Consider the following 16,196-nt stretch of genomic DNA (forward strand, 5'->3'; position numbering starts at 1 on the left):
ATTTCATTAGAAGAGCGCACTGGATTGTGGGAAAATCAATGTTTATCAACACAAATGTCGCACATGCGCAGCGGGACGACCACCGCCATTTAACTTTTCCACCTGTTTAATCTAATACATTATAAATTACGCTGAAACATTCACACAATTTACTCTAGTACTGTGTGACCCTTAAAGTAATGTTGTCTCACCTACAACAGTTGAATAGTTATTTTTGAGTCACGGTGACACTTGTTGGTTACTTGGTTAACAAATTCCTCTTCTGACAGGGCGAATAGCAGAAAGATGTCGTCTTGTGTTGTAAGCAGTGGACACACCCGTCGCCATTTTGTATACAAGTTCCTAAGCGTGTACGCATGCAATGTGACGCGACATTGCGACAATAAAATTCCCTGATATATTCAAGTTCCAACAAAATTAGGTTACACCATGTGCAGTTGATGGCGTAATTCTATTTGAGATCACGTGATCAATCATTGCACAGAATCTGTAACGACTATGTGATGAAATCAACATATATGATATGATATCTAGCGGTGGTAAGCGCCATTGGGGCAGAACAGCATCCACACTTGCAATTGTCACTGAAAGTAAATATAATTTCACGCTGAAAATAATCCGTTCACCATAGTGATATTAGACTAGCGAGAACTAATTACAATTATTCTCCTTGACCAGTATGAATACATCATTGACTGAGTCACTCACATCGCTTGAATTAATGATTCATTTCTGCCACATTGAGCATGTTCACAGTTTTCCTTGAACTCTAGTCCAAATCACTAAGTCACCCCAAGACACACAAAATAAGTATAACTTCGTAAAAGCTAGAATTTCAATAAATGTTTTACTAAACTGAAATAATATAAGCGCCTCATCATGACGTTAATGTTAATTACAGTTTTTTTGGGTTAACTATTCTATATACAACGTTAAGCAAAGGAAAGATGTGTTTGTATCACATCTATATACAACGTTAAGCAAAGGAAAGATGTGTTTGTATCACATCTATATACAACGTTAAGCAAAGGAAAGATGTGTTTGTATCACATTCGAACATTGATTTGTTTTGTCAGCGAGTGTTGGCGGCTGGGTTATTATTGACCACGCCGTTCGTTGGTGTTGATTGACGTGATATCTTATACGCTATATATGACAGCTGACATTGTTCGAGATTGTTTGAAAACTTGTGGGCATTTTTTTTAAATTGATAAGACAGAGTTTTAAGAACCTCTACTCGTGGATCAGTGGTCACTTTTTGCGCGTGATCAAGTTGGTATCCATGACAACGTGCGGATGTGTGCGTGGAATGCTTTATCACCGCCAATCTCAATAGACTTCTTAATTAGAGGTGGGGTGGAAGATACCGTCCATACTAATGGCAACGTGACTCTGCCACAGGTGTGTTGTTCATTACAATAATCATGTACATTTTAATTAGATATGCCCGGTATAAGATTATTGAAACCAGACATATCTATCAGTAAACCGGCGGGTATTGCTTGATGACTATACACACACAAATTGACACCCAGTTACGGAACCACACTTCTAGTAAGATCATGGCAAACACATCATCGACAACGCTACTTATAATTACTTTACTCACTTTCTTTCCAGTTCCAGGAGTTTTCGGAGAGGGTGAGTAAAACAAAATTTAAAAATCTTTTAATCAATATTCCTATACCTGTTTTCGTCGACACAATGCAATGAAAATGATTATTCTTAGACACATGTTTTGCCTGTCTCTACTATCACGTGTGATACCCAAATTGTAACGGTATTCATGTTTTGTTATGCATATTTCAGTCAAAGCTGTCGTACTCTCGATTTTGTTTCGCTGTATAAACTTGTTTTCCTGTTATTTAGCATTGGTATGATTCGGTAATTGCGTTCAAGTTGTTTACAATTGAAACCAACACTGTTGTGGATATAATTCTGTTTATATAGTTTATTGATTTAGTTTTTAATTATATTGTATATACTTGTCTATAAATGTTGTTAAATTCAGTTTCATTAAAATCGCATTCAAAATTTGCTCAAACCACTACAGTTTTATAAAACTTAACCGACGCGTATTTCTATCAAACTTTTCCATACAAAAAAAATGAAAGTGCCTTTATTTTACTCAGCTCTTTCTCGCACTCGATTTAATTTCAGATTTATGTACGGACGATTGTGATACTTCTTTTAATGTCTACTGTGAAGACGGTGCGACCAATGCCACGTCAGCTACGTGTGAATACGGGACAGACTGTTATGACTGCGGTCTCCGTGAAGCTGAGCCAGAACGTAAGTGTGTATACCTGCTCAACTTCGTGCAGTAGTGCGTGTAGAAATTCTCAGGGTGTATAATTACCATCATGCTCTGCGATATCCGTAAAAGGGTTTTCGGGTCGCGGGCGCATATGCACATGTGGCAACTAAAATAAATCCCTTGTTAAACGGTATCAATCTAACTATTCTAATAATGTCCCACAGATACTTTCAGTGTTTCAGGGTTTCAGTGTTTTGATAACTTGATTAAACAAAATTAACTCTGTCAACTACTAAGTATATGAGACCAGCTGTTATATTTTACCGTTTTTTGACGAATTATTAATGCCGAATGTGTATCCATAATTATAATTTCAGCGAATGTGTCCACTTTCTGTCGATTTTAGTTGGATCCAAGTGAATGACATCACTGTGAGTTTCGTCGGTCGTACTGACGTTTAAAAACACGTATGAGACTGTCTCAGGTTATTGCGTTTTATATTACGTAATCAGAAAATTTGGCGCGATACACAATGATCTTCGTGTTTTTTTTTAAAGTAATTTCATGACGTGTCAGGCGTATAGATGCACACAGGTGCTATCATCGTGTTTATGCGTGCATGTCGCTATGTGTAGGTGTACCTGTCATCGTGATTGAGTGTAGACGTCATCGTAAGCATGTGTATATGGCATAATGAATAGGAGTACATGTCACATTTAAATTGTAAACGGTGATACACACCATGTAAGGATAAATATTATAAGGCAGTTCCCGGAAAACGTCAAAATAAATGTAATTTACAATGGGCGTACTCTGCGTACATGACGTGGAAAAACACAAGAATACGCCGGAAACCGTTCACGTAATGATCGGTTACCCAGCTGTATATGTTGTTTCAGTTTCAACGTAAATTGGCGTATATTTTTGCATTTACGTTTCTTCCGTCCAACTTAATCAACGGTTATTTAAAAGTATACGTTATAAACGTTGAACGGAAATCTGCGGTTTTTCAGAAATTACCGTTTATTTACGTTGGACTGAATGGACGACAAACGTAGCATTTCCGGCTGACGGTTAAGCGACGGATATGCCGCACCCATAGTCCGACGGTTCCGCGACGGTTACGCGGCGGATTTACTGCATAACCGCCATGTAATCGTTGTGTAACCGTACCGAAAACACGCGATTTCATGCCGTGCATGTATATGTGTACATGTCATCATGTATATGTGTACATGTCATCATGATTTGCTGCACCTGTGATGTGTACCTGTCACTGTGTGTGAGTATAAGCACATGGCATTGCGTGTCATCGCCTGCGTTACTGGCGAATCTCGACCGGGATCTAGGCAAGGGACTTTACGGGTTGATGAAGAGGTTTAACTTCTGGCTTCATGTTAAACTTTCACTTTAGTTCTTACATTTCATGTGATTATTTGGTTATTATTTCTTTACAAATAATGAAATACATTATGTTGTATGTATCAATTCCATCGAAAATTAAATTTACTACAAAATATAATATAAATATATTGTGAATTAAGAATATGTATGTGTATTTAAATATCTGCTGCACTGGGATGTATCCAAAGTGTACATATTGATGGTGAATATAAGATTCCGATATTCTGACACTTCAGCATTGCTTAGATATACTAGTATTATAAATTAGACTGGAAATACATAATAATTGCTGAAATATTTTATTGCTTTTAATGAATAAAAATTGATATAATTGTGTTGTGTTGTTTCAAAACAATATGATCTTCACGCTATTATAATTCTGTAAAATATTTATTTTGTATTTCCTTCTCATAGTGTCGTGTTGGAATACATGTATATATACGGACGATGGGTCATGTGATGACAGTGGCGCCGATTCTGATTATAGTGAATGCGCCTACGGTACTGACTGCTTTGACTGTGGTCCGCGGCCTGATGTCGAACAACGTAAGTTGTATAAAAGTTAAATTTTCAGCTTTGCGAGATCTCGCGTGATTTGGACAAATGACGCGGTTGCAGATACTGTACAATTTAAAAGAGGTACATGTATTCTAGAGCGGTTATCTATTTAGCATTACATCATTATTGGTAGTAAGCAGTCGTGATGGCAGCACTCCTTGTATTGACCAGAACTCCAAACAGTTTGATACGTGCTACTTAAAGTGCCTGTGAAATGGCTGCTATTTTAACGCCAAAAATTAGCCATTGATATATAAATATCACTAATTTTTATGTTTCTAAGCATGAATTATTTTTTTAAGTGAAAAAATGAGTTTTAAACTCAGTCTACGGCAACTTTATTTTTGTGTATTTTAAAACGAGGCTCCTCATTAGCTTCTCATTTGCATACATAAATTCCTCTTGTGACGTCAGAAGGGGAAGTCGCATGGCAGCTTGCATTGTCGATACGTGTAAATAAGGCAAATTTCTTGTACAGTTTTCTCATTTTTGACTAAATTGTCACTTATGTACTTGTTCGTCGAGGAAGAATGGACCATAATGAACACATAGTATCAATTTTTGTTGCATGGGGTTGAGTTAGATGCGAAATATGTCCGTTCTGGTGTAGCTGGTCACCGTGATCGTCTCCGACACCGGCGCACGTTTGTACACTGTCGCTGGACAAAATAGAATTTGACGTCGGAATTATCTCGTTATCCCGCACAAGACCGAACAAAGATGCGACTTTGACTGTTGCGCAGACGTCACTAAGCTTCAATTACGTATTACAAGGCAGTTTTGCACACGACTCGCACATTCGAATATGTTCGAACTAAACTCCCGACTGGTTATTAATAAAGTTTCTTCGGTAAACGTCTTTTCGCTTCATGCAGTAGTATCTCTGCCATCCCACGGACAGACTTCAATTTTGTTATTTGTTCAAATGCAAAATTATATGTAGTTTTAGATTCTGCATTATATTTTGAGAACAAACACGTTATTTGTTTTGCAGCGTCGTGCTTCGATACATGTTCATACGCAAATGACGATTCATGTGACGACGGTGGTCCGAATGCTGATTATGCGGTCTGTTTTTATGGTACTGACTGCGAAGACTGTGGCACCAGAGACCATGTGTTTCAACGTAAGTTTACGAATAATTAAAAGTAACTTTAAAATTGGCCTGCTAACTGGGAGCTAGTGCTGAGTTGGAGATAGTTAAAGGGTGGTTGTCGTCGCGCCGAGTCCTGTTCGATATGGGACTTATATCGACGTATACAACGCGTGTAAAATACATTGTTTATTTACATGAAATTCGAACACGCACTGCGCGACGACCACCGCGCTTCAAACATTCATTAATAATTGCTCGAATATACTAGTAGTCAACACGACTTCCCTATTACTTGCACCCTCTAGTGGCGAACCACGAATTGATTTGTTCTGCAGTCGTCAGTAAATATGTTTCAAAGTTTTGCTCTAAATAATTAACGAATGATAAAACATCAAACACAATTTTTGTTTCAAACGACATTGTTGTCACTCGTGTACGTCATTATTACGTCACGGAATTGCTTCGCAGTAACAATTTGTAAATGTTCGTTGAATATTCAGGACAATTTTGTCACAGATCCCGGCGATTTGGCAAGTTGATTGTTTTTCCCATGTCATCAAGTATCAAGTTATATTCAACACAGATGTCATTCAAATTGTTTCAATGATTTTATACGTCAAACTAGTATTCATGAACGCAAAAAGAAACAATTCCGAATACTGCCCCTTTTTATATCTTCAGAAAAAAAAAGACCCAGTATGTAGCACGTACACTTTCATTGCATTCTACGAACAGTCACAAGATATCATAACGGTATTACGAAAATCGTTACAGAATTTATAATATTGTTGTTATTCCCACGTCGTCAACAGCTACTTTGTGTACGGAGACGTGTGTAGGGAGTGATAATGGATTATGTGAAGATGGTGGACTATTTAGCTTCTCAGCCGAGTGTTTCCTGGGAACAGACTGTACTGATTGTGGGATACGAGGAGGTGAGTATATATGACATGACGTGACATGACACACATAATACAACATGTTTATCGTTGCCTCATTAAATTATATATGTTAGCGTTGATTTTCAAAACTTGTATGATTGGACACTGAACGTTGTATTGTACTTTGTGTGTTTGTTTTGTTTGTTTGATTGTTAAATCATACAATGACCATTTTTCAGTGCTACCGAAATTACCAACGTCACTGGGTCTGGATCCAACAATGGGAACACCAACGTCGACCTTGTCTGATAATACAACGATGCTGGCTGATGGTGAGTGGGCTTTAAGTCAAAGCCGTAGTTTTTGTCGGTATTTATAGTCGAATAACTAGATTTGTAGTATTTTCTGGTAGATAAACAAAGCTCATTTGCAAATGGTTGCCAAGATCTCACCAAGAGCGAGAATCGCGCGATTTGCTCTTCCAACAAAGCCGTCACCGCGTCTACTGTTCTTTTGACCTATGTAACCATGATATTTAGAAAAGTGGACGCAAGGGTGGTAAAATGGCACACTATTTGGGGACAAAACAACTCGAAGTCGCGTGGCTCTCTCGCCAGCAACGAGATTTCGACGGCCGTTTACGAATGAAGTCGTCATTACAAAGGATTGAGGAAACCATTGGAAAACAGTTCACGCCACTATTTATTAGCTACCGAGTTACGAATAGCTCAGGTACAGTCAGAATCAGGAAATATAGCGTGTACGAAATGTTGAATCATTGATTTTCGATTCACTGACAAGCTGCTGTATTATGCCAAGTTATACGACGGGGCGACTCATGTAACACAATGAGTGGTTTAGGTCTCTTTAATGTCACAATAACGACTTTGGTATCACACGGTTCCGTACTATGTGAGTCCGGTACGTTCAGGTATTCCAACACTAACTGAAAACTGCATTAATTTGTATTTCAGATGAAGATTTGCCCATGGTGACCATCGGAGTTAGTGTTGGATGTGGTTCCCTCATACTTGTATTAATGGTGGTAATCGTGGTCCTCTGCGTCAAGCGGCACAACAATTTTACTAATGGTGTCCTACCAACGCGCTTGGAATAAAGAAATACATTTTTGTTTGAAATATTCGCATTTTGTGCACAAGAATTTGTTACGATTCTGAAACATTCTAAGTACACCGTTCATATAACGCGCCCTCTGCCGACGTAGCGCTCTTGTCACATGACGCCGGTCAACATGAGTGTAAGCAATTTCGTTGAAATTGACAATTTTGATTGTCGTGTATTCAGTTGTCATATAGAATATAACAAAACTTTCAAAAATTGTATTATTTATTTATGAAAACAGTATCGACGCCCTAAATGGCTTCTCGTACACAAATGACGTCACAGAGACACTATGTCGCTAGATGGAAGGTGTATTTCAAGTTTGCTTTTGTGGAAAATAGTGTTTTCGGGATAACAACAATTCTACTCACAGTAGTTTTGTTCATACGATTAAATGCTGGTTTACTGTAAAACACGCTGTATGCCGTTTTAGCGATGATTTAAATCAAAGCATGAAATAACAGAATCTTAAGTAATTTAGTTAAAGCGCCAACAATATCAAATTAGCGACATAGCGAAAATATTGATTAACTAAATTAGCTAAAATAACATGCAAAATAAAAAGACATGTTTTACATTGATTTTAAATTAAATTAAATTTAATTTGTTTATGATTTCTACAATGAAAATGATATTTTAGTCATATTGAAATTTACAGATTCATGTATACTTATTTGTATGCACCCACTGAATGGATACTTTAGAGTTACTTGGGTTGCACTGTTCAGGTTATGTGTATCTGCGCGTTAACTGAAAATTGAAACTGACAAACTTTTCACTAATATCTCCAGATTAGAGACATGTACTTTATTGCATCAACAAAGTCATATAATAATATCATATCTGTTCAAACTTTCTCGTTTTCAAAACCCCGAAGGACAAATATATACTTCAATATTATGTTGAAGATTCCCGTCCCGTAAAAGTTTGTAAACTTCTAATCTGTACATGTCCGTTTAATTTTGCGAAAGGAGATATTAAATTAATCACTTTAATGTCTGTAATTACTTGTGTATATATCTTATACTTGCTTTATGTTTTCATTACGTCATCAATCATTTTAATTCTATTGTGTTAATATCTGTGTACGTCGAGCATGGGTCTACAGTGTGTAATACATATATTAATATTATTAGTATCCGTGGTAAAACAAACAGTGATGCGTAAAATAAAAAAAAATTTGCACAATTAATGCTCATTCAGCATTGCTTTACTTCTTTGTTAATCACGTGTTTTTACGGGTCTCGTGTGTTATTCTGTAAGTAGCGCCTGCTAGCGACAAGATGCTTTCAAGAATAAGCTATGACGTAGATGAGGTAGTGAAAGCTGAGCCAATCGAAGCGACAACTCTGATTACATATACGTTCCTCCGATTTAGAATCGTGAAAATCTTGTAAAATATGAATCGACTGACCCGCTACTTCACAAAATTGGTAGAGGGCATGGTATAAAGTTTGATTCAAGTTACTCTTTTCTAACATGTTTTTAACATTGCATGTTGACATCAATGGCGTCATCCATTCAAGTATTCAATTGTGTTATGAAAACTGCCCGGAAAACTGAATTCTATTTCTCCAGGTCCCCAACAGTGTTTTTCAACTTGTGGTGTTTTATAAGGATCACTGCCGTGATCACAGCCATGGTGGCTACAACAGCTACGCCACCAGCGGCACTGACTCCGATAACCACTGGTGACACGCCATCATCGTCGTCGTCTGAGGAATCGTCTGAAAAATAATCGAGATATGCTAGCTATTTTGTATGTATTAAATACAATGCTACTGGTTCGCCAAGAAAACAAGCAATGTAACGAGTCATGGAACTCGTTGATAATAGAAGGCATGAAGCCAACGTTTTGAGGGATATACATTCCATTTTTTATTTTAGCAGGAACCATGGATGACGATGGATGACCGACTCTTTTAACACTGCGGGTTGAAGGAATGTGCGACACTAGAGTGAGAGTGCACTAGGGTGCTGATTTTTCGCAATATACCGGACTAGATATTCGACCACTTTTAATCACGTAATTCAATTAGACAATGGTGAGACTCCATGTAGTCGATTAAACCAATAACAGTGTTGAACTCTACACCAAGTCTCATCGAGGGCAAGCAAATGTTTGTCTCTTCATTCTCAGGATCGTGATCTTTCTTCACAATACACGTCACCGTAAATCATGTAAATTACAGCGTGCGTAATGGACATGAATTAATAATAAAATAATTATTACCTGTCTCTTCTTCAGTCGGCGTTTCCGTGGAATACATAGGTGCGGGATATAATTCCAGTGAAACTGAAGATAATATACAAATATATAAAATACAAATTGATGAATATATTAAAACGAATTACTAACATGTCACGGTTCAACAATACATGAATACAAGTAATGGAATATGTTTCAGTCCCTATGAAAAAATGAAACGGAATTAACAATATACTTGGTGTATATTTAAAAACAAATTGGACAATATCGTGAATGGATCACTATGTATTTGGGGGCCGGGAGCGGAAAGCAGGATATGAAGTTAACGTATTCCCTGCATACTACCTTTCCTACCACCCGATGCATATTATTGTAACACATTATTTCATACTCGACTGTCGTACAATAAAGTTGCATGGTTTATACCTCCCCGCACTCCACAGTCCGTGCAATCCGTCCCCAGAAAGCAGTCGAATGAGTTGCTGAATATCCCTCCATCTTCACACGCACTGTTATTAGCCCACTCACAGGTGTCTGTGCATAAAGTTGCTGTAAAAGGTCAAAACATTTTTTCATACATTATGTTACATGGAAATATACGCAGGGAGCTCTAAATGCATATTTTAAGCTCAAGACGATTGTGCATTTTTAATACTTGAGTACGTATGTACCTCATATTAAAAATTGTCGTGGAAGATCTGCCTTTTACCTCAATGCTATAACAAAGTAAATTCGCATGGAGCACGTTTAAGTGCATGGTCCAGCATTATTTTTCAGGGGCGGATCTAGAATTCTGGAATAGGCGATAAGTTGGCCTAAGGCCAAGTTCGCGAGCGCCGATGGCGCGAAGCCCTGTTGGTTGTTAAAAATAGGAGGCGGCCCCCTCGGCCCCATCTAAATCCGCCAATGTTATTACTATGCACCATACATACAGGTTAATCACCTAAAATACAATACTATCCTTCTAGTATGAGACAGTCAATGTGATCAGTCTCATGACTGGAAACTTTGCGTTTTGGCCCACTAACAGCCACTCGGGAACGATATTTCGCGATATCGGTCTCATGCGACGGAGGCCAATACACGTTGCTGTATAATAAACTCTCAAATTTGTAACATTAGATTCGGAACCAAATATACACTATAGTTATAATTTAATTAATTAATTAATTAATTAATTTATTTATTTATTTATTTATTTATTTATTTATTTATTTATTTATTTATTTATTTATTTATTTATTTATTCTAGATACCAACAGGTTTCCCCAATTACAAGCACTCATAAAATACAAATACAAAAATATTTACAAAAATATTATACAATAAAAAGAAACACCCAAAGATCAACTTATGGCATTTAAAACAGATGTCTTGAAAGAAGATAGACTCGTAAAAATGTCCACTGAACCAGCAATACTATAAATACAATTTCAAAAGACAAGACAACGAGGGATAAAAGAATACTTTCTGAGATTACTGTGACAAAAGTAATTTGAAGGGATAAACGGAGCGGAGGGCTGGGTTTGTCAATTTATTTGTCATTTTTTTGCGGACTGAAGGGAGTGGGGTGGTACATGTGTTTTGCTCCGTATACTTAAAGATGTGAAGGTCGTCGTGTAAACAACAATGAATGGATGTGTAGAGAATGTCAACTTACGTTCAAATACGTGATATCTAACACCACAATCGGAGCAATCAGTGCCGTAAAAACAGAATGCTTCGTCGGAATCCGGTCCACCATCATCACACGATCCGTCGTCTGTATAGTCACAAGTCTCGAAACAGGTTGCTAGAATATATAGAAATATATATTAAAAGGAAGTGGTCGTCTTGACGCTCGACGACAACCACCCAATAAGTCTTTCGTCGATTTTAAGTATTGACGTTTCAGAACGGTGATCGGATTACTTCGAGCTATGGTGACACTTAATTGAATCACACTCACCTTGCCCGGCATCTTCACGAGGACCGCAGTCTGAACAGTCAGTGCCGTAGGAACATTCACTAAAGTTAGCGTTGGGACCAGAATCGTCACATGACCCATCGTTTATATAAGTACAAGTATTCCAACAGGACACTGTAAAAACAGTTATGTAAAAAACGGACATTGCTGAGAAAATTGATTAGCCAGGCGACTAATTAAGTTATTCATTGTAAATTGAGCAATATGTCAGTTAAACAACCGATTCAAGATAAACTCAACAACAACCAACTAAAGAATGTAACATTCCTTGGGATTCGAACCACCTGACTGATTAGGAGATTCAGTTGTTGTATTTAGTTCACTTTAAAACGACGTAATTCTAGGGTACGCACGTGGAAATTATATTGTTAATTCATGTCATTTAAAATACCCTAAATTTATCCATTTTGAAATAAACATGGCAGTATTGTCGACCAATATGTTGACTTAAAAAACGTTTAGACTCATCAAAATAAATTGAGAAAATGATGGTTATATATTTACTGTTAACGGTAGCCACTTTGTCGGCTACTAGATACCTTGCTTCCTATCATGGCGTAAATAATTTGCCATTTCTCAATTGTTTAGCTGGTCATCACATATATATATCTTGATTAATGGTGTACACTCTGGTATTAGAGTTTCATAAATCTAGATTTTAAAAAGTGATAAGAAATGCTGTGTCGCGTCGCTTCAACTTAGTGTTCTTTGAAACTGGTTTAAAAAGTGCAGTAAATTATGTTCTCGAAGTACTGTTGTACCGTAACAGGCAACATAATATTGTTGCTTATTACCAATGACGTGGTTGTACAAAATAAATCAATTTATGTCTAACTTTTCAGAAACAAATATTTTAAGAAGTTTCCTTTAGTCGCCGTAGATTTATTTGAGAAGACGGACTTCATGTAGAGGTGCCGTTCCCTGCAAATCTTAGTTGGGTAGTTTTTATGGACGTTTACAATTACTGCAAGAAAATAAGTTCCATAAAAAGTGTTAACTTCACTGCATAAAACTGGGTTAATTTCTTTCTAATGCCGCAATGCACTTAAAAATCGCTCTTCAAAATGTTATGTCATTATAAGACATGCCAAGACATGCAATATATTATTTACTACTCAGGTAATTTGTCGGTCGATGTTTATGAAGAATCACCATAAAAATGGTTTGTGACGAGTGCGTGGATATGAATTAAAAAAAAAAGTTCTATAATGTAGATAAGATAGCAACGATTGGTCTTCATATATGTAGAATTGTGTAAGAATTGTTTACGTCAGTACACAGGGGGCGAATTCACGCTAAACAGTGAAACCACACAACATGCACCTACTCATACAGTGATATATCAGTAATCAACAGTCGTTGACAACACAGTACACCTATACTTACGATCGGGACCATATTCACGAGCACCGCAGTCAGTACAGTCAGTGCCATATTCACACGTGGATGACGTAGCGTTGTCACCACCGTCATCGCAATCACCGTTAACAGCGTCCTCACAGGCATCGGTGCACATGTCTGAAACAAAAACACCGTGTATGAAACGATATTATTGTTATGATATTACTACTGTATTTAACTTTATTTATTGTTTTTTTTATTTTTTTAATAAATTCAAGGTGATATGGTATATTATTAAATAGGTAGGACACTAGATTTAGAGAGACGTCAAAGGGTGTGTCGTCGTCTGAGGGTCCGCTAACTGATAAATTGTGGCCGTAATTTAGTAGCAATATGATTGTGTTTCTCTACTTACGAAGAGCATGGTGTACGTGATTGACACCGTGTGAACCATGTGATGTAATATTACCGGGGGCGCCGATCTTGCGCCGATGGGTATAAAAGGTGTTATAAAACAGAAAAATGTTAAATTAAGCTTCTCATAAAACCGTTACAAAGTATCCAAGTAGTATTAGTGAAATCTGCCTATAACGACGCCCGGGGCAAGATGTCTGTTGACGTCATCGTTTACAATAGATAAAAAACAACCGCCATACAAACGGACGCTTTGTGCCGTATGTCTATTAGGAGTGTGTGCATTCAGACGTGAATTGTTGTAACTACCGAGACCTGACACCGTAAATGTGATGCAATATATACTTTTCAATTCGGCGGTGTGCATTGTTCATTTTGTTATGGGATGTACGTATTATTCATCACAACAACAACGTCGATATTGAATACAGGGTAAGATAATTGGATAATTCATAGGTCTGGCTGAAATTGTTTTGTGAAGGCGTCTAATTATAAGTTAGACAGGCTGATGTTATGTTATCTACGAAATACGTCATCCCAATAGAGTGGCACACGCACGCGCTGTTGGTGTGCGAGTCACGTCTGCCGTCTCTATGTACCGTACGTAGTGCTGTGTTTTAATCTCACCCTGAAACATGTCAATAAACAGAATCATTTCAACAAACAAATAAATAGTAGTTGTTGGGAATCGTATAGTGGTGACGATCTGTGCAGGGTGTGGATTATTATTTTTTTGTTTAGGTAATCCCGACGGATAGACAATAATCGTAAACATATATTGATGCATACCTGGGTGATGGTGTGGAAAATATCCAAATACACAATTACAATAAACTTGATAAAGTCATAGTTGAATCTCCGGAGTCTCGGTAAAATAGTTTTATGCACAATGCGAAAATAGATGCGCAGTAAGGTTCGTATAAAGCCTAGCTGGCTGGAAAGCCTACTATTTTTGTCAACATTATTATGATTATTGTTCTTCTCCGCTCTTTGATCCAACTGTAACTAAACATGTGGGTAATGAATAAAGAGATTTGGATCTAGTCATGTCAGTGATTATAAGTAAGTGTAATTATTCTCAGAGAGCTGTTGCTAATTACGTCACTAGTAACTATTAACCTGTTTATCGCAAAGTGGTTCCTCGTCCTGTAAGAAGCTGTAAGCAAATTAATACGAATGCAGCTATATGTTATTTTTATATTGCATTTTGACAATTACTATTGTTGATGCCAAGTAAATAATTAATAAATCAATCAAAAATAACAGAATTTTACAGCAAAAAAATCAGTCGCATTATTTTTTGTTTGTTTTTTGAATTTGTAAGTAGGTGTATTGTAAATGCATGTGATATTTTTGGCATGCGCAATCATTCAAGTTCTTCCCACAGTATTCTGAGTATGTGAAGTGACAAAATATCTTGAAACGGAAGATCATAAAAGGGAGCATTATAATAGTCAGACATAGTTGATACAAGTTTGAGTAGCAACCAATACAAACTCGAAAGCCCTTTGAACATCACAATTCACTTTTAAATATCCTATTGTTTTTATTCTAAATTAGATCGTGGCTACAGTTGGCAAATCTTTCTCAGAAAACAGAGAATTCACTCGCATTCGACTGTTTTCAACGAATATATATTAACAAAAATATAATGTTTTACCAAAGATAATCTCTGAAAATAGTGATTTGGAGATACCATAACGAGGTGAACAAATTTGTAGATGAATTGTATTCAATTCTGATACAGTCGGTAATTATATATTCGACCAGAGAGACTATTGACAGTCTAATTATGTAAATACAATTCTATATATTTCTAAAATGTATAACTTTAGGAGTAAGGTTGGGGTAAGTCTCTAAACATCAATTACGCATGGTCTTAACGTAGCGTAATACTGATCCTTCACGGGAACAGATACCAACAGCAAACACGGCGACATCCTTTGGGACGTGATTGCGTGAGTGTGTAGCCGTTCAAACTAGTTCATAAATACCGAGCCCGACAGCGTTACAACAATTAGTTGACAGTGCATAGCATAGTAATCTCACGAAAGTGTACGGTAAATTGACAGCTTCGATAGAACTTTCCCTGAACAGAAATGGAACATATTTATATCTTCGCAACTCACCTTCTCACACATGGGAGCGCTTCCTCTGACATAAAAAACGACCCGGTATGCGTAGCATTCAATGATTTCATACCATAATATTCTATTGTAATAGTATTGTCTCGGATGATCATACTAATATTAATAACAGAATATTGTATTTCCACAATATTTTGTTTAGAATACTCACCGAGCGGCATAATCCCTGTGGTGGATATTGATAACGCGATGAGGACAACCAAAGTTGATAAAAGTATATTCATGATAGTTAGTATATCCGGTGTTTTTAAACTTGAATCCTACCAGTTTACCAGTGATATATTCTCGCCAATTGTCACTCACTCCTAATTCCTACACAAACACGGAATTGGTTTTAGAAACAATCCAATAGTATCCGAGTATTTGTTGGTAAAACTTAATCTGCCTGAAAACAAGTGCGGCCAATCAGCATTGCGACAACTGGAGTCAGTTCGATGATAAGGCCACATATACATAGAAATATGTTTTACGTCACTTTGAAATTTAGAAAAAGCGGCGGACAGATTAATTATCTATTCCAAAATATTGACCTTGTAGTTTACAGATCTTTTGGGTTCTGCGTCCATTGTATTAAAACTCGCGAAATATCTTTCGTTTTTCTTAATCTCGAATCTTTTACGAAAACGTCGGAGTAATCTTTTATAGTACTAAACATGGGTGCAAACACTAAAATGTGACGCACTGTAAACATAACAAGTTTTCATCGTATCTTTGTAGATAATTTGAATGGGGATTTATTTTTAGTCTTATTTCTGACTCTTGGATTGTCGCATCGCCTTGAGTGATTATTCCCGATAATTC

At 36.9% G+C, this 16,196-nt stretch overlaps 1 protein-coding gene across 1 annotated transcript; it reads right to left on the bottom strand.

The window, feature by feature from the left end:
• Positions 1–8,090: 8,090 nt before the first annotated feature.
• On the bottom strand, positions 8,091–15,702 carry LOC146734295 (uncharacterized). Its single transcript, XM_085490676.1, has 7 exons — positions 15,547–15,702; positions 12,880–13,011; positions 11,476–11,607; positions 11,188–11,319; positions 9,954–10,076; positions 9,552–9,614; positions 8,091–9,045 (listed from the first exon to the last, which is right to left on the bottom strand). The coding sequence occupies exons 1-7, from the start codon at positions 15,617–15,619 to the stop codon at positions 8,885–8,887; spliced, it is 816 nt and encodes a 271-aa protein (XP_085346802.1). The 5' UTR covers positions 15,620–15,702; the 3' UTR covers positions 8,091–8,884.
• Positions 15,703–16,196: the final 494 nt, after the last annotated feature.

Source organism: Saccoglossus kowalevskii, chromosome 15 (assembly GCF_978046115.1).
Source record: "Saccoglossus kowalevskii chromosome 15, keSacKowa6.1, whole genome shotgun sequence".
In the NCBI taxonomy this organism is placed as follows: Eukaryota; Metazoa; Hemichordata; class Enteropneusta; family Harrimaniidae; genus Saccoglossus; species Saccoglossus kowalevskii.

Bases quoted from the DNA above. Each gene is read 5' to 3' on its own strand.
- LOC146734295 (XM_085490676.1), bottom strand. From the start codon at position 15,619: ATGAATATACTTTTATCAACTTTGGTTGTCCTCATCGCGTTATCAATA. The intron at 11,608-12,879 runs GTAAGTATAGGT...CTGTTTTTACAG, and splicing joins TCGTGAATATGGTCCCGATC to TGTCCTGTTGGAATACTTGT. The intron at 9,046-9,551 runs GTAATAATTATT...ATTATTTTTCAG, and splicing joins GCCGACTGAAGAAGAGACAG to ACGATTCCTCAGACGACGAC.